A 27,853-nucleotide genomic window follows, 5' to 3' on the forward strand; every position below is an offset into this window, starting at 1 on the left:
ATATTAACAGTTAAATTATAAAAGCAATATATTTATGTCATATTATGTTAATATGTTATTTTCTTCGTTCATTGCCTGATAAATGCAAATAAGCGTTAAGGAACTGCGGTTGGATAGGAATACGATCTCTGCCACAAAAGTTCATGTGACCCTATTGTGGCTTTATTTAATAGCGACAATACTCTTATTACAAGCTGATATTGAACGATCTGTCTTCGTTATATCGCATATCACTAAGCTTAAAACTGTTTTTTTAGGTTTCTATCTATTTACAAGTTCTGGATTAAGCTAAAGGCTGGATGATAGTTGTGAATGTTTGTATGTCTTACATGTCAGCATCTTCGTCAAATTTGGTTTTATTTCGAATAGGAAAAACATAAAATACAATTTTTCATGCCTCTAACTTAAGCATAATGATATATTCTTCATACAAACTTTCATTAATTATCTATTTACCTTTAAGTTTCATTTTAGCGGACAAAGGTGATTCGAGTACTTCCAAGATCCATCTGTATATGCCTAGACCTAGAGTACTTTTAATTAGAAGTTTAGCCTTAAATACGTAAATGTGTACGAGTTACTTTCATATTTGTTATATGCAACTATTAATTCTGTAATAGTATTCAGTGGGTCAGTTGAGATTGGTTTCGTACTTGATAGTGAGAATCCGAGAAATATAAATAAGTAGGGACTTGTTTGTCAAACAGAATTTAAGAGATTAAGTTTGCACCTAGATATTTAATCAGCAGATTTTTTTAAATAACGTACTATGAGTACGATGCTTTACCAACACTTGCGAGCTATATTTACAGATAAGTTTTATATAATCCTTTTAATGCTTGGTGTATAATTTACTATCTATGGAATATTCTGGCCGCTATAATTTGGTAATGAATGTATATTACATTTTGTTAAACCACCAGAAGCAATGAGTATTATTCTTCTCATTATTATTTGATAATTTTAGTTCACTGTCAAAACGTAGATCGTGTAGGTATACTATTATTATCGAAAAAGTTACTGGTTATTAAATTCATAAAAAAACCAAAAACTAGCACGAATCTTGATTGCAATCGCGTGAAGTCTTGCTGTAACAGAAAGTTTAACTTCAATTTGTAAATTGTAATCTTCTGATAATCTCTCTGCATGAATGAAGTTGCATGCCAGTTTTTTTGCAACAATTCGTGGACATTCTGAGTGGAATGCATTATTACTGCATTCCTTGAGCTAAGCATTGAAGCGCTTGGTTCCCGCCAGACCGGCCGCACCTAAATAGAAACCACAGGGACATTGCTCCCGGTATCTGTGGCTGATCCTGCGCCGTCGTTAAATCTTACGTGCCTTATTGGGGTTCTATGCTATGCGCACTCCATGGTAATTTATTTAAATCAAACCTGTATGGGAGCTTCTTTGGCTATAAATAAACTTGGATGTTCTATTAATTATTAATTTTAGTAATATAGCGTGCTCTGCAATTCAACAAATGACTATAACTGTTAATTTTACAATTCCTATGCTTAATGCATTTCAGATTCTTACAATATGATATCTAAAGTATAATATTATGATTAGCATATCATGAGATACATAAAAATGTATAGGTAAATCTTTAAAATCGTATTTCCCACGGCAGAACCTGTTAATATTATCGATATTGACAAACTCGACATTAGTTTTGATATTATTTTCCTATATCATCTTATATGTTAAACGTATATTGAAAGTAATTACACGGTTTTCAACTGCTAAGCATTTATTTTTAGATTGTCAAATCATTATTTTATAACTAAAATTGATTTAGATTAATAATTACAATGATAAGCTTACATGGCTGTATGATTTTTAAAGCTCCGCTACTTTATACATATAATAATACTTCTGTATTTGTTATAGGTATTATTACACTTTCTTAAATATTTATAAATAGTTCATAAATTTTTGGAACTTTCCTTTTTAGTTTACGTTCTTGAGAAAACTGCTTCATTTTAGGTACACTAGTATTTCTAATTAGATCATTGGCAGTTTTATTACCCACTAACCTACAGTAGAATCGAAGCGAGCAGTTAAACACTGTTGCACGTCTTGAAGTTCAAATAGCTCCTTAATCACCTATTGGACACGAGACAGAGACATGAAGACACTGCGGTTGTAAACTGTCAACTTGAATTATTCAACCATTCAATTAGTAGTAGTCGGTAGTAGGTAGGTAGGTCTTGGCGTCATATTAGTTTATACACTATGGTGTAAATGGAATTGACAGGAAAACGAGCCCAGGAGTCCAACAATTTTCTTAAAATAATCTTATAAATTTGTATTCTAACATATACCTTAATGAAATCGCTGATATATTCTTTGATAGAACATCGTTGAATATATTTAGAAAATAATGTTTTTAAGTGCCATTCAAGCTGCTAAAGACTTTTTAATCTGTTCTTCCGTGTTATCAACCGAATTATCAAAATAATTATTAGTCACCATAAAATGTCTTAAAGCAGTATTGTCTACACGTTTACCAAATTGCAGACGATGAATACAAAGATAACTGCTTCATAATAAAATTCGACATCTGACCTAAACATGTTATCACAAAAGTGAAGTTTTTTCTTAAAAAACTGTCTTGGATTTATGGAGTATAGTCACAGAAAACATATGTACAAGTATACAGTCTTAGAAGATTTAGATCAATTTTTGTAATCAGATCAATATTTTTTTAGTTTACGGTACATGCATTTGTTAGAACAAAGACACCTCATAAATCCAAGTCAGATCTGACAGTTTATTAGGAAAAAGTTTCACTTTTGTGATGCTAAAAAAATACTACTTACGAAAATTTACAGAAAACCACTGTATGTAGAATTGGATGTAATAGACGGGGATTGTTAGCAGCGGCCCGTCACCAGAACGTAGATAAAAAAGAATGATTGTCGGTTTAATTGTGGAATGCATAGGCGTCGAGCCCCGGCACCAAATATCTGACGCTATCGAGTAGTTTTATTTTCAATTTTATTTGTGTCGCGCTATTTTCGAGCGACGCACGAGCAACTTACGGCACTTGTCTATTGCACGGTTCTAGTTGTGGCCCACGCGGAATGAACGATATTTACAATTTTAGGAGAATGTATCACGGCACATTGCATACATGCGTTGGAGGCTATAACGTCGTAGATATTTTCGTGTACACGCATAAAAATTAAGAACTGCCACATATTTTTCTTTCACATGATAAATAATGATTCGTTCTAAGATAAACAAAGCATATCTGTCTATCATAGAATGTATTATATCTAGAAAAACTGTAACGACTTATAGCCTAAATCTTTATTATAAATGCCAAAATTAGCATGTTTGAAGGTTACGTTTTCATGGATAAACCGCTGAACCGAATTTGAAGAGTTTTAGCTATTTCATTCATTATTATTTGCCTTATAAAATATGCTTTCTAAATTTTTATTGATGTTTCGTGATTCATATAACATGAAGTTAAAATGTATATTTTTATTTGTTTGAATACAAGCTAATTTTTAATCTCGTCATTCATAAGCCGTAAAATAAATAGTAGATACGACCCAAATTAGGTATTTTATCAATTGTAGTAACCACAGTGTTGTGCAATTCAATGCAGTCTTTTTAAAAGTATTTCATTTGATATGAAATATAATTATTGATAGACAGTAATTATTGTGACTTTATATTTTATAATTTAGCCAAAATAGCAGGCATTGAAATACACCCTTTTGCAAGCTACATCTCAGGGTACAGTGATCGAAACGTGATAACGTAATCATTTGATCCGGTTAAGGACCGGAGGCAGAATTTCAAAATTCAAAATACATTTGATTCGAGTAGGCTTAGCTTTCATGCACTTTTGAGAAGTCACTTCTCATAAACGAGATTAAAAACGAAAAAAATTATAGAATTATAAAACCTTTAAAACGTGAAAAATAAGAATAATCTTCCAGAGATAATAACTAAAGTGCAATGTGATTCATTATGTAAATAATATTTTGTTTTTTTTTCAAGCATAAACCCACATATGTTTCAGCATATTTTATACGTGACAGAATCAAATAATAATTGTTAGATCATTTAATTACCCCAAATTTGGGGAGTCGTCGTTTTATTTAAACATTAAATTAAAATTCAACTTACGTCATGTAAACAAAGGAACACCGTTAGTTATTATTTATACACAAAAATACAAACATATTTAATTAATTACATTGATAAAAATAAAAATAAATATAATTTAGTATGAATACCTACTTACTTATTATTTTCCGATTTTTTCTTGTGATGTATTTTATTATTTACACATTTTTTTCTATTTTTACAATTCTTGTTATATCCTATAGACAAAACACTATTAAAAACATTTATTACTAGCCGACGCCCTGCGGTTTCACCCGTTTAGTTTCTGTCCCCATGAGAATACTGGGATAAAATATGACACTCACGAAAGACGTGGTTTCTACTGAAAAAAGAACTATCAAAATCGGGTGAGTAGATCCATAGGTTAACTCCTACAATACCACAAACTTTACCTCTTTATAATATTAGTCTAGATTACAGTTAAATCTATACTAATATTATAAAGCTGAAGAGTTTGTTTGGATGAAGGCTCTAAACTCAGGAACTACTGGTCCAATTTGAGAAGTTCTTTCAGAGAAGATTTACCTACACCTACCTGAGGAACCTCTTACAATACGCGCCTTCTCAAGAAGGTATCTGCCTTTTATATGCAATATTTTTTTCTCATTTATTTATTTGTCCTTTTTTTGAATTTTCAACAATGTTAATAAAATACAAAATATAATACAAAACACTATTAAAATAAAAATAAAATATAAATACTCAGAGGCACAATTATCCACCCACTTTAATATACTCGAGTCATATTAATGGGGGCGCATAATTGTGCCTCTGAGTAGGTATATGTTATGTGTAATACTTATATAAAATATATAATATTTAATTATTATTCTTATTGTAATATCCGCGTAACAATTCAAATAAATACCTATATGTAGGATATTTATATAATTACTCAAGTAATTATGTATATGTATTACCTAAGTACCTCTATGTTGAGTATTGACTTTTACATCTATTATTAGATATGTGTGCAAGTACATTGTATTAGATGAAGATAACAAAATGCAATGAGATGAGTTTCTACATACACCATAGAGCTGAGTTTATTAGAGAAAACACTAAATGTGATAAAGCCTGCAAAGTGCGCGCAGTGTAGGGTTCCGTAGGTACTAATTGCTCGTTGCATGCTTGGAAAGGTGCTATTTCGATCCATGACTAAGTATACTGTCATAGTTCGGCCAGTTAATAGCTTTCTAGTTTATAAACTCTGAGATAAACCGTGAAAAGGCAGACAGGCAGATTGGACATAACGAAATCATGACGGATTCGTCTTCTACGTAACACTTATAAAAGGTAATAATACCTATGCTCTATTTATATGAAATACTACATTGTAAGTATTAACTCCGCCCTGTCTAGGTACACTGAACATTTATTATCACAAAATGATTAAACACACTTCACTAAATTTCAAAACCTTTTACGTACCTACCTACAAAAATAATAATAATATAATAATAATAAAAACATTTATTCAGCCAAAACAACATAACATAAATAAGAAAAAAAAATGAGAATTAATACTAACTTAATACTAAGGCTTCGGTTGAATGGGGCGCTGCCTCAGCTCTATGCTACAGCTAAGTAACTGTAGCGCTGATTTTCAGGCATGACCCCAGGGTGAGCTCACGGACTGATCGGGAGAGCGTTGCGTCGTTTATTGATTCCAAATTTAAAATAGATAATATAATAGACTACTATGTATCCACATATCTATAGTAAGTAAAAAACATAAGTACATTTACATTACATCGGTTAAAAATTTGATTGGAGCGAAAGACAAACATTAATATTATATGCGAAAAATAAATAAAAAATAAAATAAGATTACTAAACAACTACAATAAGGACAAAAAAAATAAATAAAAAGAAAAACAACTGTCCTGCAAAATATTTGGTTATTGTTTCTGTAGAACTAAGAGATGTTCTTTAATTAATTTTTTGTAAACGGTAAGAGATTTAGCTAGTCTAATTGGTGGTGGTAGGTCGTTCCAAATTTTGCAGGCTGAGTACTTAAAAGTCCCCTTAAACGAGGCAGACCTATGAAACGGGCAAGAAATACGTAGGGAGGGAGGGAAAATATGCAGGGAGGTAGTTTAGAGTTAGTAAATGTCCGCTAAGAACGAATTTTGCCAGAGGGTCGGATTAAGGGGATCTAAGGGCGGATTAAATCGCAGTCATCAGGCTAGTATTAGGTATAATTAAGAAAAAAAAAGAAATGTGTAGCGAATAGGCTCTGCACCGATTTTAAAAACTATTTCACCATTATTTCCTCAAGTAACTTAGGGTATATTTTATCCCCGTATTCCTGAGGCATCAAATATAGCCTATGTTAAGAAAATACGCGGGTAAAAACTTATTGTGCGTACTCTAGTTGAACAGCTTGTGCACACCATTGGGGGTCGGCTAGTCCTGCATAATAATAGAAGTGGCTCAGCTTTGAAACCAAAACGAGACTTGCGAGTAAAACCATCTTTCATCGTCCAAGATGTATGGACTAAGAGCCTGCGATAGTCAGATATACCTCATTTTATTAACCCATTCTTGATCACTATGCCAATTTGGGTATACTACACTTAGGGTACAGTGATCAAGAATGGGTTAAGGCTATAACTAAAAAAACTAAACTAAACTAAACTAACTAACTAAAGTAACTAGCTAACTAACTAAACTAAAAAAAAGTAAACCCCTGAGGTTGTTGTGGGCTCCTCTCGGTCCAAGGCGCTGATGTTTCGAAAGTGCTTGTGGTTTGTCAATACCTAATTGAAATAAATTGATTTTTGACTTTAAAATATTTTACTCGGCTTAATATAAGAAATCATGTTAGTTTAGTCTAGTCACCATGCACTTAGTTAAACTCCCTTAAAGAGCTTTTTTAAATCAAAGTCCAGTGATTTCCAGTAGGCTTAGTAGCACTTTTGAAACGGCAAATTTGACTATTGTAAAGTAAACCGTGAAAGTGACTGTAAAGACTACCGGTTCGGAAGCTAGGTTCTGCTGAAAAGAGCCGACAAGAAACTCAATACCTAGCTCTTTTAAAAGAAAATTTCAAAAGAACGGTCACTAGCGAACTTACAAGCACTTTCGAAACGTCAGGTATTAATATTATAAGATGTGATAATAATTTGTCGAAAACATAAAATTAAATTTAAGAGGGTCCAAACGCGCCTTGGTCCGATAAGAGCCCACAACAAACTCAGCCAGGTTTTTCTTTTTAGTTTATCACCATTTAACAGTAGGTTAAGTAGCCAGTCATGTAATACATTTATTTTCCAAGCAATTTTGTCGTTTATACACTCATTAACACTTTATTACGATAAAGATCTGTATCTATTATTTCTCTTCAATATAACTTTATAATGTATTTATTAGTATATTTTGATATTAATTATTGTAGGTATTTGTGTAATATTGTTTATGTATTAGGATGTAATATATTTGTATGTATGTTTATTACTAAAGTCCTTAAATTTTGCTAATCCGAAGGTTGCCTGGAAGAAATCGCTGCTTAGCGATAAGACCGCCTTTTGTAGCTTTCATAATATGTTTTTATTTCAATTTGGTGTGCAAATAAATAAATAAAGTATATCTATCTATCTATTACGACTTTTCTATAAGATAGCGTTTAATAAATGACTGACATGTTCTGACAAACATTCAACCTTCATAAAATGTGGTATATCTGACCATTGCAGGTTGTTGTTCTAATAGAGGGAACGCCAAGCTTAGTAGTCAGACACGTGTCTTTATATTTAGTGCCACGTACACAGACTAAGTCTTCGTCACTAAAATATCTGAACTGCGCACTTCCTAGAACTTGTATCTGACAACGAAAAGACAAAATTCCAATAGAATAACTATGCGTAGTTGAGGACATTTTCCAGTATATTTTAATGTTTTACGTCTTTGGCACGTGTATCATACTTGGCTTTCGCTACCATGTATTAATTAACTATAATGGATGAATTAATTATTATTGTTTTAGATATATATTTTATTTATAAAGATAAACAACATTTTTAACCGATTTAAAAAAGGAGGTACCTACTGTAAGTACTTATGCGAGTTTAATGTGTAAGTAGCCATGTATGTATAAATTTTTCGCGATTTTCTCATAAACTACAACCTAATCAGATTTGCATGTGGTATGCTTTGGCTGGTGGGAGGCTTCGGCCGTGGCTAGTTACCACCCTACCGGCAAAGACGTATCGCCAAGCGATTTAGCGTTCCGGTACGATGTCGTGTAGAAACCGAAAGGATTGTGGATTTTCATCCTCCTCCTAACAAGTTAGCCCGCTTCCATCTTAGACTGCATCATCACTTACCATCAGGTGAGATTGTAGTCAAGGGCTAACTTGTAAATATTAAAAAAAAAAATATTTAAAAAAAAAATCGTTATTGAAATGCATTTTTTCTGATAGTGTTACAATAGGAACTGAATATAATAGGTTGGTACACTAGGTACAAATAGATAGATAGTTAGTTATTGACTATTGTACTAAATTGTCCTCCAATAAAGGTTCATAATATTAATCCTCAAGGTATGCAGTATGTTTATGCATCTATGAAGTGCCCGCCGATGGGTTGTGGTACCACAAAGTACCAGCAGTCGACGGTAGGTCAAGGGATAAGGAAATGCAGATGTTTATCGTTTCTCCGCAGTCATTTGAATTTGAAAGCTTACAGCACGAAAACTTCGGTGCATAAATTATTATTGAACTAGTTTCAGAAATATTAGTTTATTCCTTTACTAGTGAGGTAGGTACTACAAAAATCTATAATTTTGTATGGCACTGTACATGTTGGACTAAAACTAATAGGTTTAATAATAATAAAAATTTTAATAAAAAAAATACAACCGACTTCAAAACCAAAAAACGTACCCAGTAAACTAAAAAGCGAAAAATAACATCATAATATGTTCTACCTGCTGACCAGTATGAAGGCGGTGCTAAGCCGGTGATGTATTAATTCAAGCCATTTAGATTTTGCAGACAGTGTTGTTTCATGTGGTCCTGTCAGAAATGGCTTAAATCAAGACAACACCGGCTAAGCACCGCCTTCATACTGATCAGCAGGTAGAACATATTATGATGTTATTTTTCGCTTTTTAGTTTACTGGGTACGTTTTTTGGTTTTGAAGTCGGTTGTATTTTTTTTATTAAAATTTTTATTATTTTTCCATTTTTAGTGTAAAATTTCATCTCATACGAACACATCAGACCCCTAATGACAGTCACAACCCATCTTGGTACAATATTCTCAGCAATACAAATTAATCAAGCCCAAGCACAAGGAAGCTACCGTAATCCGTCAAGGGGTTCCCTTCATTGACATTGGTCTTCATCATCAGACCCCTAATAACAGACAAGACTCATCTAGGTAGAAAGTTCTCAGCAATACGAATTAATCAAGGCCAAACACAAGGTAGTTACTGTAAACTGTTAAGGAGTTCCCTTAATTGTCCTTGGTCTTCATCACCAAACCCCTAAATGACAGTCACAACCTATCTATGTGGAAAGTTCTCATTAATACAAATTAATCAAGCCCAAACACAAGGTAACTGCTGTAAATCGCCGAGGAGTTCCCTCGTCTGTTTTATGGCTCCATCATCAGATCGATTTCAAACCTTCATGAAATTGTAGTGCTTAAAAGTACTAAATGGAAAAGTTTACGAACACACTAGACACCCATATAATTTTCGAAAGTTCCCCTCAATTTCTCCAGGATTCCATCATCAGATCTTGACATGATGGCAATGGGACCAAATGGGGACTATACCGTTTCAAACAAAAAAAGAATTTTTGAAATCGGTCCAGGCGTCTTTGAGTAATCGGTGTACATACATAAAAAAAAAAAAAAAAAAAATACCGACCGAATTGAGAACCTCCTCCTTTTTGAAGTCGGTTAAAAAAAAAACATTTATTAATATTAACTAATTGTTAATCATTATTTAAATAATATAAACATTAATTATACTAACACTAGATTTTAGAAAACTATTGTAACCCTAGAGTTTAAGGAAAAATAAAAGGCTTTATTATTATTCTCTTAATCTCTCATATATTTATTACTCCTTTTTTAATTTTTAACAATGTTAATAAAATATACATAAATATAAAATACAAAACACTATTAAAAATTTATAAAAAAAAATATTTATTATTACTATAATCATTATTTTGGTTACATTTTTAGAAATCATTAGCTGACTTCCCTTCGAATTTCACAGACAGATTTTCATATAAAGTTTATTTTATATCTATTACCCCCATCTCGAGAGCCGTGATGGACCAGTGGATATGACCTCTGCCTCCGACTCCGGACGGTGTAAGGTCGAATTCAGTCCGGAACATGCACCTCCAACTTTCAGTTATGTGCATTTTAAGAAATTAATTATCACGTGTCTCAAACGGTGAAGGAAAAACATCGTGAGGAAACCTGCATACCAGAGAATTTTCTTAATTCTCTGCGTGTGTGAAGTCCGCCAATCCGCATTGGGCCAGCGTGGTGGACTATTTGGCCTATCCCCTTCATCCTTATTCTGAGAGGAGACTCGAGCTCAGCAGTGAAACAAATATGGGTTGATAATGATGGTGACACTTAAAAGAAGCCTATTCCTCACTCCTCAAGAGATTAACTATGTTTATGATATACAAAAATGTTTTCCAATCCGACTAATAGTACCATAGATTAGCGCGTTCAACCAAACAAGCCCTTCAGCGTTATAATATTAGTAGATATAGATAGGAAATTATTTTGAACTGCAAGTTGACGAAACTAGCAGATGGCCTGCCCGATGTCAGGTTGTAAAACCGTCTACTGATCAGTTGTTCTACTTTCGTTCGATTTGGCTATGTCTGGAGATGTAGACACAGATGCATTTGCTAAAGGAACATCAGCATAACAGAAACACGTTGCTAATAATTTGTAGGCGGATGTTATCGAAACCCGTTTATCAACAACTAGCAGACCACGTGATTGTTCGAATAGGATTGCGGGGATAATAAATAGGCTATAGCGACGCACCTGGAGATAGTGTAGTTCTTTAAATTGGTTCAGTTTTCAAATCAAATCTTCAAAAAACAAACAATCAAATCTTTCTTCTTTCGTAAGCTGGTCGCGATATGCATGACATCAGTTTTATCGCATGTCCTGCCGTTTGCGCTGCAGGTACGTGAACTTATTGGATGGAAAGTGGTTAGCATGATGGCAGCGTCTTTGCTGAAAGAGTAATGTCAAAATACGACTAAAAAGGGTGTATACTGCAACTGAAAGCTCAAGTCAAAAGGATCCGCCGATAATACGAAACCGTTGACTGCGATTCTCGGACAAATATTGGTTCTTTCAGCAAACATTAGCTTTCTCTCTTTTGCTGTTACAAGTACTAGGCACGCAGACCTTCTATTTGCTAATTTTATTTGTTCGTCGAACAAACAAGCCCAAGTGCTAAGACAAACAATTTGATGTCTATGTAAATATATCTATGCGGTTTTACGAACTACGAATAAAGGTTAGGTTGAAATACTACCTTCACTAAACAAACTAAACACCTACCTCTTCGCAATAGGGAAATCTCCCTCCGAAAATTGCTAGTTCTGTGGAGAAGTGGACACTCCGCGACATGCCATATTCGAATGCTCTGCCTGTGATGATCTGAGAGGGGCGACACATGGGGTAGATGGCCACGTAGACTCCGGCAGCCTGATTTCGCGTATGCTGTCAAGCGAAGGCGAGTGGCAGAGATATGCACAAATGCTCCGGAAAATAATTATAACAAAGGAAGAAAAGGAAAAAGAGGAGAAAAAAAAAAGGGAAATACCCTAGAGGCAGTTAGCACGATGTAATGCCATGCAGTTCCGTGCTAACTCTGACGATAATACAAAAAAAAAGGTTGAAATACTAGATATTTAACTGTGTAATGTGTAAGTGGTACAACTAAAATCTTTCAAAATCAAATTCTAGGTTAGCCGGTCTAGTTATAATTCTTTTTTTTGTTGACAGATCGAGCATGGGTAACGCTGGCCACAAACGACTCGTACGGCCTCGGCGCCCTGGTGGTGGCGCACTCTCTGCGTCGCTCCGGATCAGTGTACCCTGCTGTGGTGCTCATCACCCCCTCTGTCACTGAGGCTATGAGGTAACGTACCTTTAAACTAACGTAAAGTACGTAGTCCCTATGTCGTTTTTACCTTATTATTGTGCTCATCCCTATGCAGAAGCTATAAGGTAACTCATCCTTTAAATCAACTTAAAATTGTGAGCATTGGCGCCCTGCTCTGCACTCCCTGCGGCGCTCTCGCTCTGTGCCAGTGTAACCTGCTGTGGTGATCATTATCCTGTCATTATTCTGTCACTAAGACTATGAGGTAAAGTGCCTATAATTAATTTAATATTGTCAGATGTAGCGCACTTTTTTTTTTCGTGTTGAGTAAGTGCCGATGGCTTCATGTGGGACCAATACGGCGTCACCGTTTGGGCGAGCGCAGAAGCATCGTCTGATGAGACCCGAAGGCTGAAATAAAGATAGAGGACGGAATGACTCTCTAAGGGCGTCTCCTATGAGACTCGGACCTCGGCTTAGAGGGCCATTCGGGAGGGTGTAACCGTGATCTGAGTGAATCAGTCCGGACGCCCCCGAGAGCGTGAGTTAGAAAACCCACGTCCGGGTGACGTTAGATATCGGTGACCTCGTCTTCGCCGGCGAAGACGCTGTGTTGCCTGTGATTGTGTTGCCCGGGAAGCATTGTCGGTCGTCATGTCATCTTCTGGATCGTAAAGGACGTTTTTGGGACGCCTCTGCTTGAAGTTAGCGTTAAGGTTGGGAGTGTAGTTGCAGGCCTCAACCACTAGTTGGTTAGGATGGATGGCAGCTCTGTCGAAATATGTATGTACGAAATATAAATGTAGCGCACTCCCTGCATCGTTCTGGATAAATGTACCCTGCTGTTGTGCTCGTCACGCCCTCTGTCACTGAGGCTAGAACGTAACATACTTATAAACTAACGTAAAGTAGTTCCTGTGTCATCAGCCCGTTGTTGCAGCCATGAGGTAATTCATCCTTTAAATTAGCATCGACAGTAGCAGCAGATCATTGTTCAGACACTACTGTGTGCTCATCACCTCCTCTGTCACTAAAACTCTGAGGTAACCTCCCTTTGAAGTAGGTAACTTAAAATTGTCAGCAGTAGCGTACACTCTGCCTTGTTCCAGAACAGTGTACCATTGCACTAAGGACAATGTCAATGGCGGACTAAACTACCGTGAGTGCTTTCCATAATACTGAAAAAGAAAAGTGTCTTAACTCCGGGAATTTTACGGAATACGTCAGACTACTTTCCAAACTATCCAGGTTTCTTATCTACGAGCTAGTTCGTGTAACGAGATGTAAACCAAATATGGGCGTATTCTGACACATTCATGTGAGTTCCTTTCAATCCCCGCCCGTTGAACTTTTGCCTAGGTAAGTCAGTGATCGTCGTTCGATATAAATCCTGCATTTTCATTTCTCAACACGGGCATTTCCGCATAACTGAAGGGAATGGGGAAATATTGGCCATGTCATCATTAACTTTCTTCACATCAGAGAGACTAGATCTAAGTATATCGATGTTTCTACGATAAACTCGTTTGCGTTATTTAGACTATTAATATTATAGGAAGTTCGTCGTAAAAACGCCAAACAAACATTGAATTTTTGCACAAGGATAAAACTATTTTATTACTTATTTCTACCATGGACTAGATTTTTGATTACTTTTTAATTATAATCGAACCAATAGCAAATGTCAGCGTAAAGCCCAAGATAAATATACGTTGGCCCGCGTTTCTGTTGATGCTAATGTTATAATGGTGTATTTTGGTACTAACACGCCTTCCGACTTCTGACGCCATGGCTCCATGACGCCGCTGGACAAGTGTCCGAGTCTGATTTAGCACATGCATTACGCAATCTTTTATTTTCCTCCATTTTTTAATTTTTACTTCATTACTTCCTATGTTAGTTTGTTGACAGAATTACTATGTTGTAAATGTGAATTTATTTTATCTCGCCGTTTCCTAGAATGGCAGAGATTTTTTTATCAAACGATTATTATTTAGTTAGTACTTGATTGCAATCTTACATTATGTATATCTTACAATACAAGCGTCGATGTTTAAGATGGATGCAGGATAACTTGGAAAAGATACAACTCTACTATACCTTGTACATATGTTTTCTGTGCCAATACTAATGACGATTTCTACTAAGTACTAAGTCTGCAGAAATATAAATTAGCGGTTGACTGCTATGTCTGACGATGAGTAAATGGACACAGATTACATTAAATTAAGCATTAAGTAGCTGATACGCGGAACTTCGTACGCGTAAAAATTGGGTTTCCACAAATTGTTTATAAATACTCGTAACACCAAATCCAGTCAAAGATTTTGCTTGAAAAAGTTCATACTCGTACCATCAGTACAAGCAAATTTTCGCAAATCTTGCAGGAATGATGACATTATTCAGGACATAATCTATCTCAATTCCAAATCTCAACTAAATCGAGTCAATAGTCGAGACATTAAAGAGTAACAAACATCCGTACAATCTGTCGCGTTTATAATATTAGTAGGATATCGACTAAACCCCAAAAATAGTGAACGTATACCGTAGTTTAAATTATAAAGCGTATGAAGAATATGAAAGATTCAGAAAAACAAAATAATAAATAAAAAATATCAGTACTTGTAATACATGCATATACTGGCCTTATCGTCGATCGAGAAATCGCTCTCTACCAGGCAAACATGAGGCAGGTAGATGATGATTAATGATATAATGGACGGCATATTATGCTGAGCCGTACACCCTTTCTGTTTAGGGTTGCAGACAGGCCTGCCGTCACTAGGTTATAGACAGTGGCACTTCATAGATGCAAAAACGCAATGCATTCCCTGAGGATACATTAAGTACCTGTTTTGGAGGAGGAATTTTACATTTTGTGCAATTTATACCAATAGTGCATACCCTACTTAAAAGCTTTGTGCACGCCACTGGTTATAGATACTCTCTGTAACACTTGAATTTGAATAAAAGGAAATACCCAGGCCCTGGCCTACCCTAAGCACCCGGCAATTTAATTATAAATTTAACAAAAAAGTTTGCTACAACGTCATACGACATTTTTAATTAATCTTTAATTTGTTCCAACGGTGTTATGCAATAATAATAAAAGATCTTTGACCATACAGCCTGAGTTTTATATTTTTATGTCATTTTCTGAAGACTTATTATTATTATTAGACTTATTGATTGGTTTATTTATTCGTTTTCTTGTTAGTTAAGCTTGTCGGTAACGGAAAAATATAATTCAAAAAATAAATAATACAGCTTCAAATGTTACTTCAACCCAAAAACGCTTTGGTACACCCGCGGCTTTAGTACAATTTTTTGAGCAAGAAGAGTGATGAAAAAACGTCTTTTTTTCATCAAGAAACATACTTTTATTGAGCCAATTATATAACCAGATCCTTATTCATACATCTTATTATCATCTATATGTACTTTTATACGGGGTATACCTGGGTTCCCAGGGCCGACGTTGGGCCGGTGGGCATTCTCCTTTATTTTTGTTCTAAAGGAACTCTCATAATAAAGTGCATTGAATGTTCTCAGGGAACGCCTTCGCGCAGTATTTGCTGAGGTGGTGGTAGTAGACGTGCTGGACTCAAAGGACGCCGCTCACCTCGCGTTACTGCAGCGGCCGGAGCTCGGTATCACCTTCACGAAGATCCACTGCTGGAACCTCACCCAATATGAGAAGTGCGTCTTTTTGGACGCCGATACGCTGGTAAGCTACTTAAAATTAGTTAAAATCCCTACATGTAATGCCAGGTCTCCCTCCATATCTCTGCATATCCATAATATATGGTCCATATAAGTATTTGTTACCATAACGACATAACCTGACGTTCCAAAAGTTTGTAAACAAAGCATATTTGTAACCAGTGGCGTGCACTTCATAGACACAAAAATGCTTTGCCTAGTTTGTAGAGTCCTTTCAAAACTGTTTAGGAGAAGGGATTTTCCATTTTGTGCAATCTTTACGCATATGCTTACCCTTGTCAAAAACGTTGTTCACGCTCACGCTTGAAATATGTAAATGAATTCTGAATTTGAAGATACTACTTCTATGCATGTACTAAAAATACCGTATTGCCTCATTTGGGAAATAGAAAATAGAAATGAAAGACAAGTTGAGACTGTATTACTTTTTAAAAGAAGCAATGTTGAATTCAAAAATCATACTTACATTATTTTGAAATGTAAATCCTATAAGAGATAAGTAGATATAACTGATGACTGTCTGTATCTAGCCATATAGGTAATACGTTATGCAAATTTATTATCTGTCTACATTGTATTCAAATGGTAAAAGCAAATGCATTATGTTCCATTTATTCTCTGCTAGTCAGTAGACACTAAATACTAGGTGCCTACTTACCTGGGTTAGTTTTCTGTCTGTCTGTCCATTGTCTTCAGATACCATTATAAATTTATGAATGGACAGAAATGAATACATCATTCAATGAACCCCGCGGTTTCACAAGCAGCGTTAGTTCCCGTTCCTGATAATAAATAAAGCCTATTAAAAATTAAAGCCTATTAAAAGCCTAGAGCAGTGATAGCCCAGTGGATATGACCTCTGCCTCCGATTCCGGAGGGTGTGGGTTCGAATCCTGTCCGGGGCATGCACCTCCAATTTTTCAGTTGTGTGCATTTTAAGAAATTAAATATCACGTGTCTCAATCGGTGAAGGAAAAACATCGTGAGGAAACCTGCATACCAGAGAATTATCTTCATTCTCTGCGTGTGTGAAGTCTGCCAATCCGCATTGGGCCAGCGTGGTGGACTATTGGCCTAACCCCTCTCATTCTGAGAGGAGACTCGAGCTCAGCAGTGAGCCGAATATGGGTTGATGACGATTAAAAGCCTAATAAAGCCTATTGATATAATATATATTATTATGTCAATAAGCTTATAGGCGTATAAGGGAGGGGGCGGTTGTGTGGCCATGCCCACCCTAGAATGGACCTGTGCTCACCCTAGGATTCTGGACTACAGACTGGAATTCTATTATGATATATATCATATTAGAAGATACTAATAATAGACTTGATGTCGGGGGGCAGGCCCATCCTAGGAAATTGACAATCACAAAATAGTCCTTGCTAACAAACGTGGCTTTCTAAAAAAACACAGTAACAGAACTTCCAAAATCGGCTTCCACGTTTTATGCGTTCGGTACTTCTTACTTCTTACTTCCTTCGGCGCTACAACCCTTTGTGGGTCTTGGCCACTTTTCTCCATCCATTTCTATGCCTTGCCCGTCTTTCCCACCCAGATAATTTTTCCATTTTTTGCAGGTCCTCTTTCACACAATCTAGCCATCTTTTTTAGGTCTTCCTTTTAATCTTTTTACCTGTGGCCTCCATTTTGTCATCACTATTTGGCATCCTCTCTACGTGTCCTAGCCACTGAAGATGTTGGGCTTTACAATGACGCACTATTGTTTCGCCTTTGCCAATTCGTGGTTCATTCTATGGCGATAGGTTCCTCTCGAACACTGCTAATTTACTTTCTTCCGCAATGGTGAAAGTGGTTATGCCTTCGGTAGTGGTAATTTATTAACATCTGATACCCTAAGTCCGTCAACCCCCTTTGGACCAGCGTGGTGGTTTTAAGATCTATATCTCCTCATCTACGAGGAGACATGCTACATATGTTTTCTGTGCTTCAGCTACAGGTAGTAGGCCATTGAAATAAGGTGATAATAATGATTATGTTAATTGAAAAAAAGAAAGAAAGGACGAAAGACTCATCACCCAAAGTTGAAGTAGTTAAATCTATTTGTAATACAATTGTTTACGAGATAGGAAAGTCAATGTTGCCGGACGCGGTCGTTAGCGCAGTAACGCGAGATGACGAGACAACCGTGGCCCAAATACTTGGTTCCCGACAATTTTGGAACACTTCCAAATCCATAATACACTTTCTTTCGAACGTAACACGGTGACATGAAAGTGGAATCATGACAGTGTTCCACAAAAAATGTCTGCAAACCATCTACGTGTGACATGTTCCTGATGGTACGAGACAGCGGGGCTAGATCTACCTTTATTTTATAAAAAAAAATCTATTACTAATATTATAAAGCTGAAGAGTTTGTTTGTTTGTTTGTTTGATTGAACGCGCTAATCTCAGGAACTACTGGTCCGATTTGAAAAATTCTTTCAGTGTTAGATAGCCCATTTATCGAGGAAGGCTATAGGCTATGCTAGGCTATTATGCCTATATTTCTACGGGAACGGGAACCACGCGGGTGAAACCGCGCGGCGTCAGCTAGTATATATATTATATATACGGTCGAATTGAGAAACCTCCTCCTTTTTTTTGAAGTCGGTTAAAAAGCTAAAAGAATTTCAGATAGGTACCTTGAAGTTTTCTACAGATTATCATGAAAAATAACCCAGTCGACAGAAATTTGCTTACAAGAAACCTTGAAAACCATCTTGCCTGCTAACTCCCTAAGTTACCACAAACTTCATAGTTGCCAAGCTTACTTATCTAATTAGTGGAGTGAAATAATACATAGAACAAGCAAATGCAGGAACTACTCAGAAACAGCTCCGATTTTGATGATTTTTTTTAAAAGTCATGTAAATGTCCTATTGATTCGGCTAAATAGAAGAAGAAAGGATTGACAAACATTCAGCTTTTATAAAAGCTATAGCTTTTTTGACGGTCTCCGTGGCGCAGTGGTTTGCACGGTGGATTTACAAAAAGGAGGTCCGGGGTTCGATCCCCAGATTGAGATTTTCTTAATTACTCCAGGTCTGGCTGGTGGGAGGCTTCGGCCTTGGCTAGTTACCACCCTACCGGCAAAGACGTATCGCCAAGCGATTTAGCGTTCCGGTGCGATGTCGTGTAGAAACTGAAAGTAGTGTGGATTTTCATCCTCTATCTAACAAGATAGCCCGCTTCCATCTTAGACTGCATCATCACTTACCATCAGGTGAGATTGTAGTCAAGGGCTAACTTGTAAAGAATTAAAAAAAACAAAGCTATGTGTATAAGGGAGATCTGGATATAACAGGCTCGGGTTCTATACTTTATACTTACTTATTACGTTAATCAAGGCACTATAAAATATATTTTACGTAAGAACTTAATTGTTCATTCATATGGATAGGATGTACATTAACATTCCAATAAAATATTTATGTGCCATTTACAACTTGATTACAACAATTTATAAAATTAAATCTTTATTAGTTTAAATTAAATTGAGAGACAAATAATGAGTTGGGAGACAACAACAATGGATTGTACCTACTCGGTTACCTACAGAGAGTTTTTATCACAGGTTAGGTTAGGTTAAATGGGACTCAGATAATATTCGATAAATATTGTTTGATCACGCGTATGGTGCCGTGTAATGCAGTTGAATGTACTGTGTCAAGTTCATTCAGATTTTCATGATAAACAGTAGTGGCCAAAGCATGTCTAGTGGCTGCAAAGCTATTTGCAGCGCCATTGACAATCAATTATTCTCACGTTTCTGCAGCACCCACGACTATAATTGATCGTCTGCTTGCATGACGGCTCGACTTATGAAACGTCTTCGCTGCCTCTTTTAAATATTGGATAGAAGCAGGTGTTACTTTGCGGAAGTTCATCATGATTATAATGATTATTTATTTTGCTATCATCCGGTAAAAGCTGACCAACCCATGCGACAACGTCACCCAGATCCGACAAAATACTCTCAGGAGATTTTGAACGTGCAATTGCACGTTGTAGTCAACATCTCCTCAGGACTCTCCGGTTTCGGGTGAAACGCACGTAGAGAGTATTTTGTCGAACCTGGGAGACGTTGTCGCATGAGTTCGTCAGCTTTTCGCGGATGATAGCAAAATAAATAAATCATTATATAGTCTTCGATGCCGTTTGCGCTGCAGAAACCTTACAATAATTGACCGTCAATGGCTGACTTTACAATTTGATGATCTTTAACTTCAACTTCAGTTGCTTCATGTGTTTTCTCTTTTGTTTCTAAATTAGATCATCCAAAATTGCGACGAGCTGTTCGAGCGTGAAGAGCTGTCAGCTGCACCCGACGTCGGCTGGCCCGACTGCTTCAACTCCGGCGTGTTCGTGTTCAGCCCCTCGGTCGACACCTTCAGTAATCTCATTACATTCGCCTCGGAGCGTGGCAGTTTTGACGGTAATTGAAACTTCTAGGTCTAATTACTCGCATGCTTAGCAAGCACGATTCTAAGGTTAAGGTAAGGTTAAATGTAAGCGATTACCTCAGTAAGAAATAAATGCGGCAGGGGATGGCTAATAATTCGGAAAATAAAATAAATGGCGAAATCGTTCTTCAGTTTTCTCATTGTATTCGCATCGTAGCGTGGCAGTTTTTATGGTAGTTTAAATTTCTAGGTTATCTTTATTCCTCACTCATTAGCAAGCAAGCTAGTATATAAGGTCAGAATATGTAAGCGATTACCTATACACGTGTGGGACTCATAGATGGATATTGGGAAAGGAAAGTAAATGGCGACATCGTCATCTATATTTTGACTTTCGCCACCTTCAGTAATCTCATTACATTTGCCTCGATCTGTGTCTGTTTTGATGATAATTTAAATTTCTAGGTTATCTTAATTCCTCGCATGCTTAGCAAGCAATCTAATATAAAAGGTCAAAATATATAAGCGATTACCTATACACGTGTGGTACTCATAGATGGGTAATAATAATTAGTAAAGGAAAATAAATGGCGACATCGTCATCTATATTTCGACTTTCGCCACCTTCAGTAATCTCATTACATTCGCCTCGGAGCGTGACAGTTTTGACGGTAATTGAAATTTCTAGGTAATCCTAATTCCTCACATGCTTAGCGAGCAAGCTTCTTAAGGTTAAGGTGATTTAAAAGGTCAAATGTAAGCAATTTTACCGATTACCTATACGTGTGACTGTTGGGTATTTATTGGGAAAAGGAAATAAATTAAGTATTTTTACACTGCGACTTCTCGTCTATTGTTTGACTTTCATAATACCTTCAGTAATCTCATTACATTCGCCTCGGAGCGTGACAGTTTTGACGGTAATTGAAATCCTAATTCCTCGCATGCTTAGCAAGCAAGCTTCGTTAAAGGTAATGAAAAAGGTCAAATGTAAGCTATTTTACTGATTACCTTAAGCTAAACGTGTGGGTGTTGGGTATTCATGGAAAAAGGAAAATAAATAGCGAAATCTTCACCCATATTTAACTTTCTTAACCAAATTTAAGAAAAATATCTAAATAGTGGTAGTAGTCATTCATTTAATCTAAAAAAATTAAAATCTACTAAACGTACTTTCTGGGGCTGCAGTAGATAAGTATATTTAAGGTATCTATATAAGACATGAGGATTTGTCTAAATTTGATAAATATTAAAACCACGATGATTGCTAAAGATGTTAAAAAGAATCATAACAAATGAAAACTTCATTAGCGTGTGCTGCGAGAACTAATGGAGTTGTATAAATCATTGAAATAAAGTGAACCTTAACTTTCTGTATAACAACAATTTAAATAATCTCTGTGAAGCCATGGCGGATTGCTAGAAAAGGAATGCACTTTAAATTTTTACTTCAACAGGTGGAGATCAGGGTTTACTAAACTCATACTTCTCTGATTGGGCACGAGGAGACATCAACAAGCATCTGCCATTCCTCTACAATGTCACATCAGCTGCCTTCTATTCCTACATACCCGCCTTGAAACAGTAAGTGTGAACATTTTTAAATATTGCGATTTTTATTAACATTTTAGTAGATTTAGCTTTTTTATTTAGGTTTGAGATTTTTATTAGCATTTTAGTAAATTTAGCTGTCTCCATTCTCGACCATAACACAAATGTCTTGGTTGTTATTCTCACTCGCTCATTGGTTATTTATAGTAACTTTTAATAGTAGTAAAGTAAGAAGGCATTTGTAGACATATCCTAAAATTTCAGAACAAATCCGTTGTTAACTATAAGAGATTTGGTTAATTACTCATTTGTGGAAGATATGCAAGTTCACAATTCTTCATAGTGTATTTAACGAATTAGTTGATATAGGGCACGTCAAAGTACCTGATGTAATTATTTTACTTCTTTTGTTTGCAGTTACGGCCAAAATTTAAAGATAATCCACTTCATTGGTGCCGCAAAACCGTGGCTGCAGCAGTTCAACTGGCAGTCGCGCTCTGTAGATGCTCCAGAACATTTGCGCGGATTTTTGCAACTGTGGTGGGACCTATTTGTTGGTCAGGTCCATTCACAGCTAGACACAGCCATGGTAAGTAGTACAGGCTATCCATATCCTTAAAGATAAGTGTAGCTAGAATTGTGTAAACGTTTGGCAAAAGAACGGAAATGGAAGTTGGAATATGAACGATTTCTTGCGTTCGAAAACATTCTCACGACCAAAGAGATCGTTCTTGAGAAGTACCAAAAAGTTCTTTAGATATAACCACAAAGAACATTTTTCTGCATAGACTCAATATTGCTAATAACAGAAATCAGGCAAGTATCAAATATCTACTCTTTCACCGAAACTTCTGTTGAACGATTGCAAAAATGTGTTCGTATTTGCATTCAAGTTTGCTCTGCGATTGGTAGGACGCAAACGCAAACATGATAGCAACTGTGGATACACATGACATGTGGTTAAGAGCTTTGCATTTTCCTTGACGTGACCGAGTCGTGATCTATCTCTGGTGATATTTTTAAATGAACTTGCACTGTAAATTCTTGAATTGCTATGGACATTTCCATATGAAAACTTTATAATTAGGAATTACTTTAGGAAAGTATCAGATCGCAAATTGCATTTTAAATTTACGTCTGCCTTGAATTTATTATGGAAGTATGATAAAAACGCTTTCAATACTATTCAACTACTTTCCAAGGTATACCAAAGGTATTTTTTTGTATTTCATTCTGAAACTGAGTAACTTCTTTAACTTAATACTTGAGCATATTTACACTTGCATATTATTAACTTTTTGCATGATCTATAAAAAGCCTGAAATATTAGGCTCTTACGAATATAAGCTTGTCTGTAACTCCCTCTATACTCTAACTGAAGTTTTACTAGGCGAAGCATGCGAAGTTTGCTTGCCTTGTTCTACTAAGTTCAAGCAACTTCGCAAATATAGACACAGAGGGCGTTTTATCTATACTAAAGTTTTCATCACGATCCGGCTACTTCACTGGAAATGCAGAATTCTGTACATTTAAAAACAATTATCGTGCTAATAAGGATGAACACAAAACTTATACTTACAGTGTGTCTACTAAAAATAAAAACAAAATCTTCTGCCTCAGTTAAAAGTACCAATTAAAATCTCAATTATTAATAAATAATTAGGTAATCCCAATTAGAGAGATCTAGATAAGGTTTTTAAAGTGCTACCTATTTGGTTATATACGAGTATCTTGTTTAAAACTTGCCACAATATGCATAACAAAATAATATACCACGGTAATTAGAAGAAAATGATTAAAACAAATCATTAAAACTTCCAAGCTATAGTAGGTAGCTAAAACACGATTTGTCAATTTTTGATCGTAACTTAAGTCACATAACAGTTTTGTGTACAGCTTAATTAGCACAATATATTACATATAAATTAATTATGGATTGGGTAACTGGACTTTTTTAAACATACTTTATGCGTACATAGCATACAGATCGGTAGAACTTAGTTTTGTGGTTAAAAGTACCACGATGTGAGACCAAAATACAATTTGTTCTAATTATAAAGTTGTACAGAGGTTAATTATTAATAATTATAATGTTAAAGACATTAAACGCGTGGCGCCGTTACTCGATATAAGTCAAGCTAACCGTATTACATGTGCGGAATGTAGTCGCATTGGTAAGTTATTAGATCCAATATCAATTACCACAATGGGATCAAATGCAATACGGCTTCTAGGATTTCACGGTTCACGACCGCAAATACTTAGCAGTACCCTTCATAAAGTCCAGTAAGTCAATCCATACTCATACCAGCGTGCGATCTGACCGGTACAACATGTGTTCTAAGCAAACTCCCGAGGAGTCTAATATTGAAGAGGTGAGACAGTGGAAAATTAAATCGTTAAATTTAATTAGTGGCTCTTTTATCTTTTTGTTTTACGTTTAAATTTTATTCAGTTGGTGACATTTAAATTTTCAGTTCTTATTTACTTGGATTTATCAATTATCTCTGGGATATCTACTACTCTTTCATTTGGTTTAATTTAATTTACTGTTTTATTTACTTCGATATTAGAATTTCTCGTTTTTATTTTTTCAATTCTTTATTATTACTTTATTTTTTGGATTATTCAATTAGTTTTAGGTAATATTTTTTCTTACATTTTGGATTTTGTTTAAAATATTTCCTGAGTTTATAAATTATTTCTTGTAAATACTGTTCCACGTAGAAATTGTTTCTTATAAAACTAATGCTTGTCCCTTTGAGCTTGTGCATCGTACCTAAGCACCTTTAAAGTTTTAATGCTAGTGCGCCAGTAATTTGATGGTTCTCCAAAATACTAACATTATCTAACATTATCAAAATTTTTGTCAATGCTTGTTTGTGATGTAAAAGGTTTGCAGTTTGGGCTTTTAAATTAAAATGGTGTTGGTATTTTGGTGAAATGAGAATCGGCTAAGTAAACATACAATTATAAATTGTCATATTGAAACAAAGATCTTTTTATAATTTGATTTCATATTTTATTTAAAATTTAATATTATTGTATGTTTATTTAGTAGATATTTTATTTACTTGTTAATGCTTGAACAAAGCCATGCACAGAGTTCCAGATAGATTGTTTTTGACCGAGTGAAGCTATTTTCACGTCACTTGCATGCGTATCTATTGAGTTGTTTTATCGCTTCAACCGATAGGGTGATGTCGCAGAAGAACATCTGGTGACTTTTCAAGAAGAAACAGATTATAGTGAACCGAATGTGGACCATATTTACTACGAACCAACGTTAGATTCAGACTCTGAATTTCCATGGCATCATCCTGATAATCAAGTCCCAGATATGGAAATTAATGTGCCAGAGATAAACTTGAGTGAGTTTCATAACCCATGGGATATTTACAGAGGAAATATTCCAGCAAGTAAAGAGAATTTAAAACAAAACGACAAACCATCTGATAATTATCATGAAATAAGAAAACTGGCGTGGGATCGCAATCAGTCACATCAAACGCAAAGTCATCATTACGAGCATACGTATTGTAGTAACGAGCACAATGATAATCAAACTTCTGTTTATAAAGATGTTAGGCAATCTAATAATGAAAGTAGTCAAACGAATGCATATATACCATATCATATACAAAGTGATCATTATCATCAACATCAACAACAAGAAACGAATCACCAACATCATGCACAAAACCATCACAATATACCACAATATCATAACGAAAACACATCCACAGCACATCAAAGCCACCACAGTCAACATATACAAGAACACAACTATTCAGAGCCACATACTCATGAATATCACTACAATAACTTTACTATACCTGAAGACAGAAACCCTATTTATGATCAGTCCCAAAGTAACAAATCTCCAGATGATAGTCATGTTTGTTATTCACATAGTCTTCAGGAACACGAAAACCACGTAGGTAAGAAATTAAACAGTTCTTTTTCACATTTAAAACAACCAAATAGACCTCAAGTATACAGTGTAATGATGGACCATATTAGAGTAAATCCTCATGTATCAGAAGAAAAAGTGAATGGATATGCATCCGATGATGATAGTGATATTTATGAGGAAATAACGCCACGGCATCCATACGATGGCTTTTACTTAAGGCACAGAATGACTATTGACTCACGTGGACGTAAAATATGTAGTCACGAAATACCTTTACGACCACCTTCTCCACTGTCAGAAAGTTCAGACGAGTTTGAAGACGCAATGGAAACACTCTCTGAGGAAATTACCGATAAGACAATAAATGGGGTAAACATCCAAGTAAGTAGCCCTTTTGCTTCGTATCTTCTATGTATATAAAAACAAATAGGTCAGTGTATAAAGATGGGATTTCTCATAAATCACGTAAAACTGAAGAAAATATGTGTTCTTAGTTACTTAATTAATCTCAAAAGCTTGTCCGTATTTTTGCATGTAGTATTATGTACAAACTAAATTGCACGATAACTATTAACAAAGCTATTTTCCCTAATAACATTTTAACAATATACAAAATTAATTAATTTTATTATAATATTGTAAAAAATGAAAAAAAAACCATAATAATCTTCTAATCTTGACTTTACCATATTGCAGACTGGCGTAGCGGGTAATTTGGCACGCGTAGTACCGGGAGCGCCTTTGCAACAAGAGGCCGTAGATGAACTTACCAGGCGACAAGGATGGGAAGCCGGAAACATTGATTACATGGGTGCAGATTCTTTTGACAACATTTGGGCAAAGATATCACAGACACTAAGTCAACCTCCAAGTTCCGAACAGGCTGAACCACCTAAAGATGAAGCTCAACCAGAAGCTGCGGCGGAACCTCCAAGCGCACCTACACCAGTTGAAACAGTCGTTGAACCTGCTTCCGAAACAGCTCCAGCAGCACCAGCTTCTGAACCGGCAGTTGTAACTCCTGAAAATACAGCCGAAGCTCCCAAACAAGAAGTTGAGGCTGAGAAGCAAGCCCCTAGTGAACCAGCTTCTGTTGAAGTTCCTGCACCAGTAGAATCTGACACAGCTGAAAAACCTTCCGATACACCCGCTGCACAGTCAGCGGAAGATGCTGCAGTTGTGGAATCTGCTCCAGTTGAAGTAGCGGCGCCAGCTTCTGCACCTGCGTCTGAAGCCACTGAAGCTTCCACGCCAGCACCTGAAGCGACTGAAGCTCCCACGACCGCACCTGAAGCTCCTACACCCGAAGCTCCCACGCCCGCACCTGAAGCCACTGAAGCTCCCACGCCCGCACCTGAAGCCTCTGAAGCTCCTACGCCTGCGCCTGAAGTCACTAAAGCTCCCGCACCTGCACCCGAAGTCACCGAAGCTCCCGCACCTGCACCAGAAGTCACTGAAACTCCAGGTAAACCAGAGGAAATTATTCCTGTTCCAGTTGAAGCAGCGACTGTTGATATCGCTGCCTCAGCCCCGGCAGACGTGAGTGAAAAGACTGAACCAGAAGCGGCTGAAATACCAGTAACTGCCTTGGAAGCATTAAAAATTGATGAAGCGCCATCAGCAGCAGAAGTCGCGGTTACGAAAGAGCAGGCAGCACCAGAGCCCGTGTCTTCTGCTCCAGAATCTACACCTGCACCATCAGAGGAACCGAAACCTGCGGAAGCGGGAAAGCTAGAGGCCTCCTCAGACAGCCCACCTCTAGCTAACACTCCGTCCAAGGAAGAGATTCCTGTGGCACCCGCAGCCAAATGTGAGTAAAAAAAATAATAGAACGCGCCGAATTCGGCTAACCGAACGGCTTCGCACTCAAAACTCACCGAGTTCATTTTGCAGTTTCATATTCTTATACTAATATTTTTGTACATTAGTGTCCAACTTTAGGGGAGACGTGTTAACTAATTAAAAAGATGTACTAACAATTAAATTTTGTGATGG

The 27,853-nt window shown here is 36.2% G+C and overlaps 1 protein-coding gene across 9 annotated transcripts in view; it reads left to right on the top strand.

Annotated features, from left to right (window-relative positions):
* LOC112050198 (glycogenin-2) overlaps positions 1 to 27,853 on the top strand; it is a 30,938-nt gene that overhangs the window by 1,193 nt on the left and 1,892 nt on the right. For 4 of the 9 annotated variants that reach the window (XM_024088391.2, XM_024088393.2, XM_024088392.2 and 1 more), the window contains exons 2-8: positions 12,157 to 12,292; positions 15,812 to 15,986; positions 20,261 to 20,423; positions 21,849 to 21,975; positions 22,360 to 22,531; positions 25,139 to 26,239; positions 26,555 to 27,668. In XM_024088391.2, coding sequence (XP_023944159.2) covers positions 12,157 to 12,292; positions 15,812 to 15,986; positions 20,261 to 20,423; positions 21,849 to 21,975; positions 22,360 to 22,531; positions 25,139 to 26,239; positions 26,555 to 27,668 — 2,988 coding nt within the window. The remainder of the gene's footprint in view (positions 1 to 12,156; positions 12,293 to 15,811; positions 15,987 to 20,260; positions 20,424 to 21,848; positions 21,976 to 22,359; positions 22,532 to 25,138; positions 26,240 to 26,554; positions 27,669 to 27,853) is intronic. The other 5 variants (XM_052883495.1, XM_024088396.2, XM_024088395.2 and 2 more) reach the window with 2 other exon arrangements.

This window comes from Bicyclus anynana, chromosome 1 (genome assembly GCF_947172395.1).
Source record: "Bicyclus anynana chromosome 1, ilBicAnyn1.1, whole genome shotgun sequence".
Taxonomy (NCBI): Eukaryota; Metazoa; Arthropoda; class Insecta; order Lepidoptera; family Nymphalidae; genus Bicyclus; species Bicyclus anynana.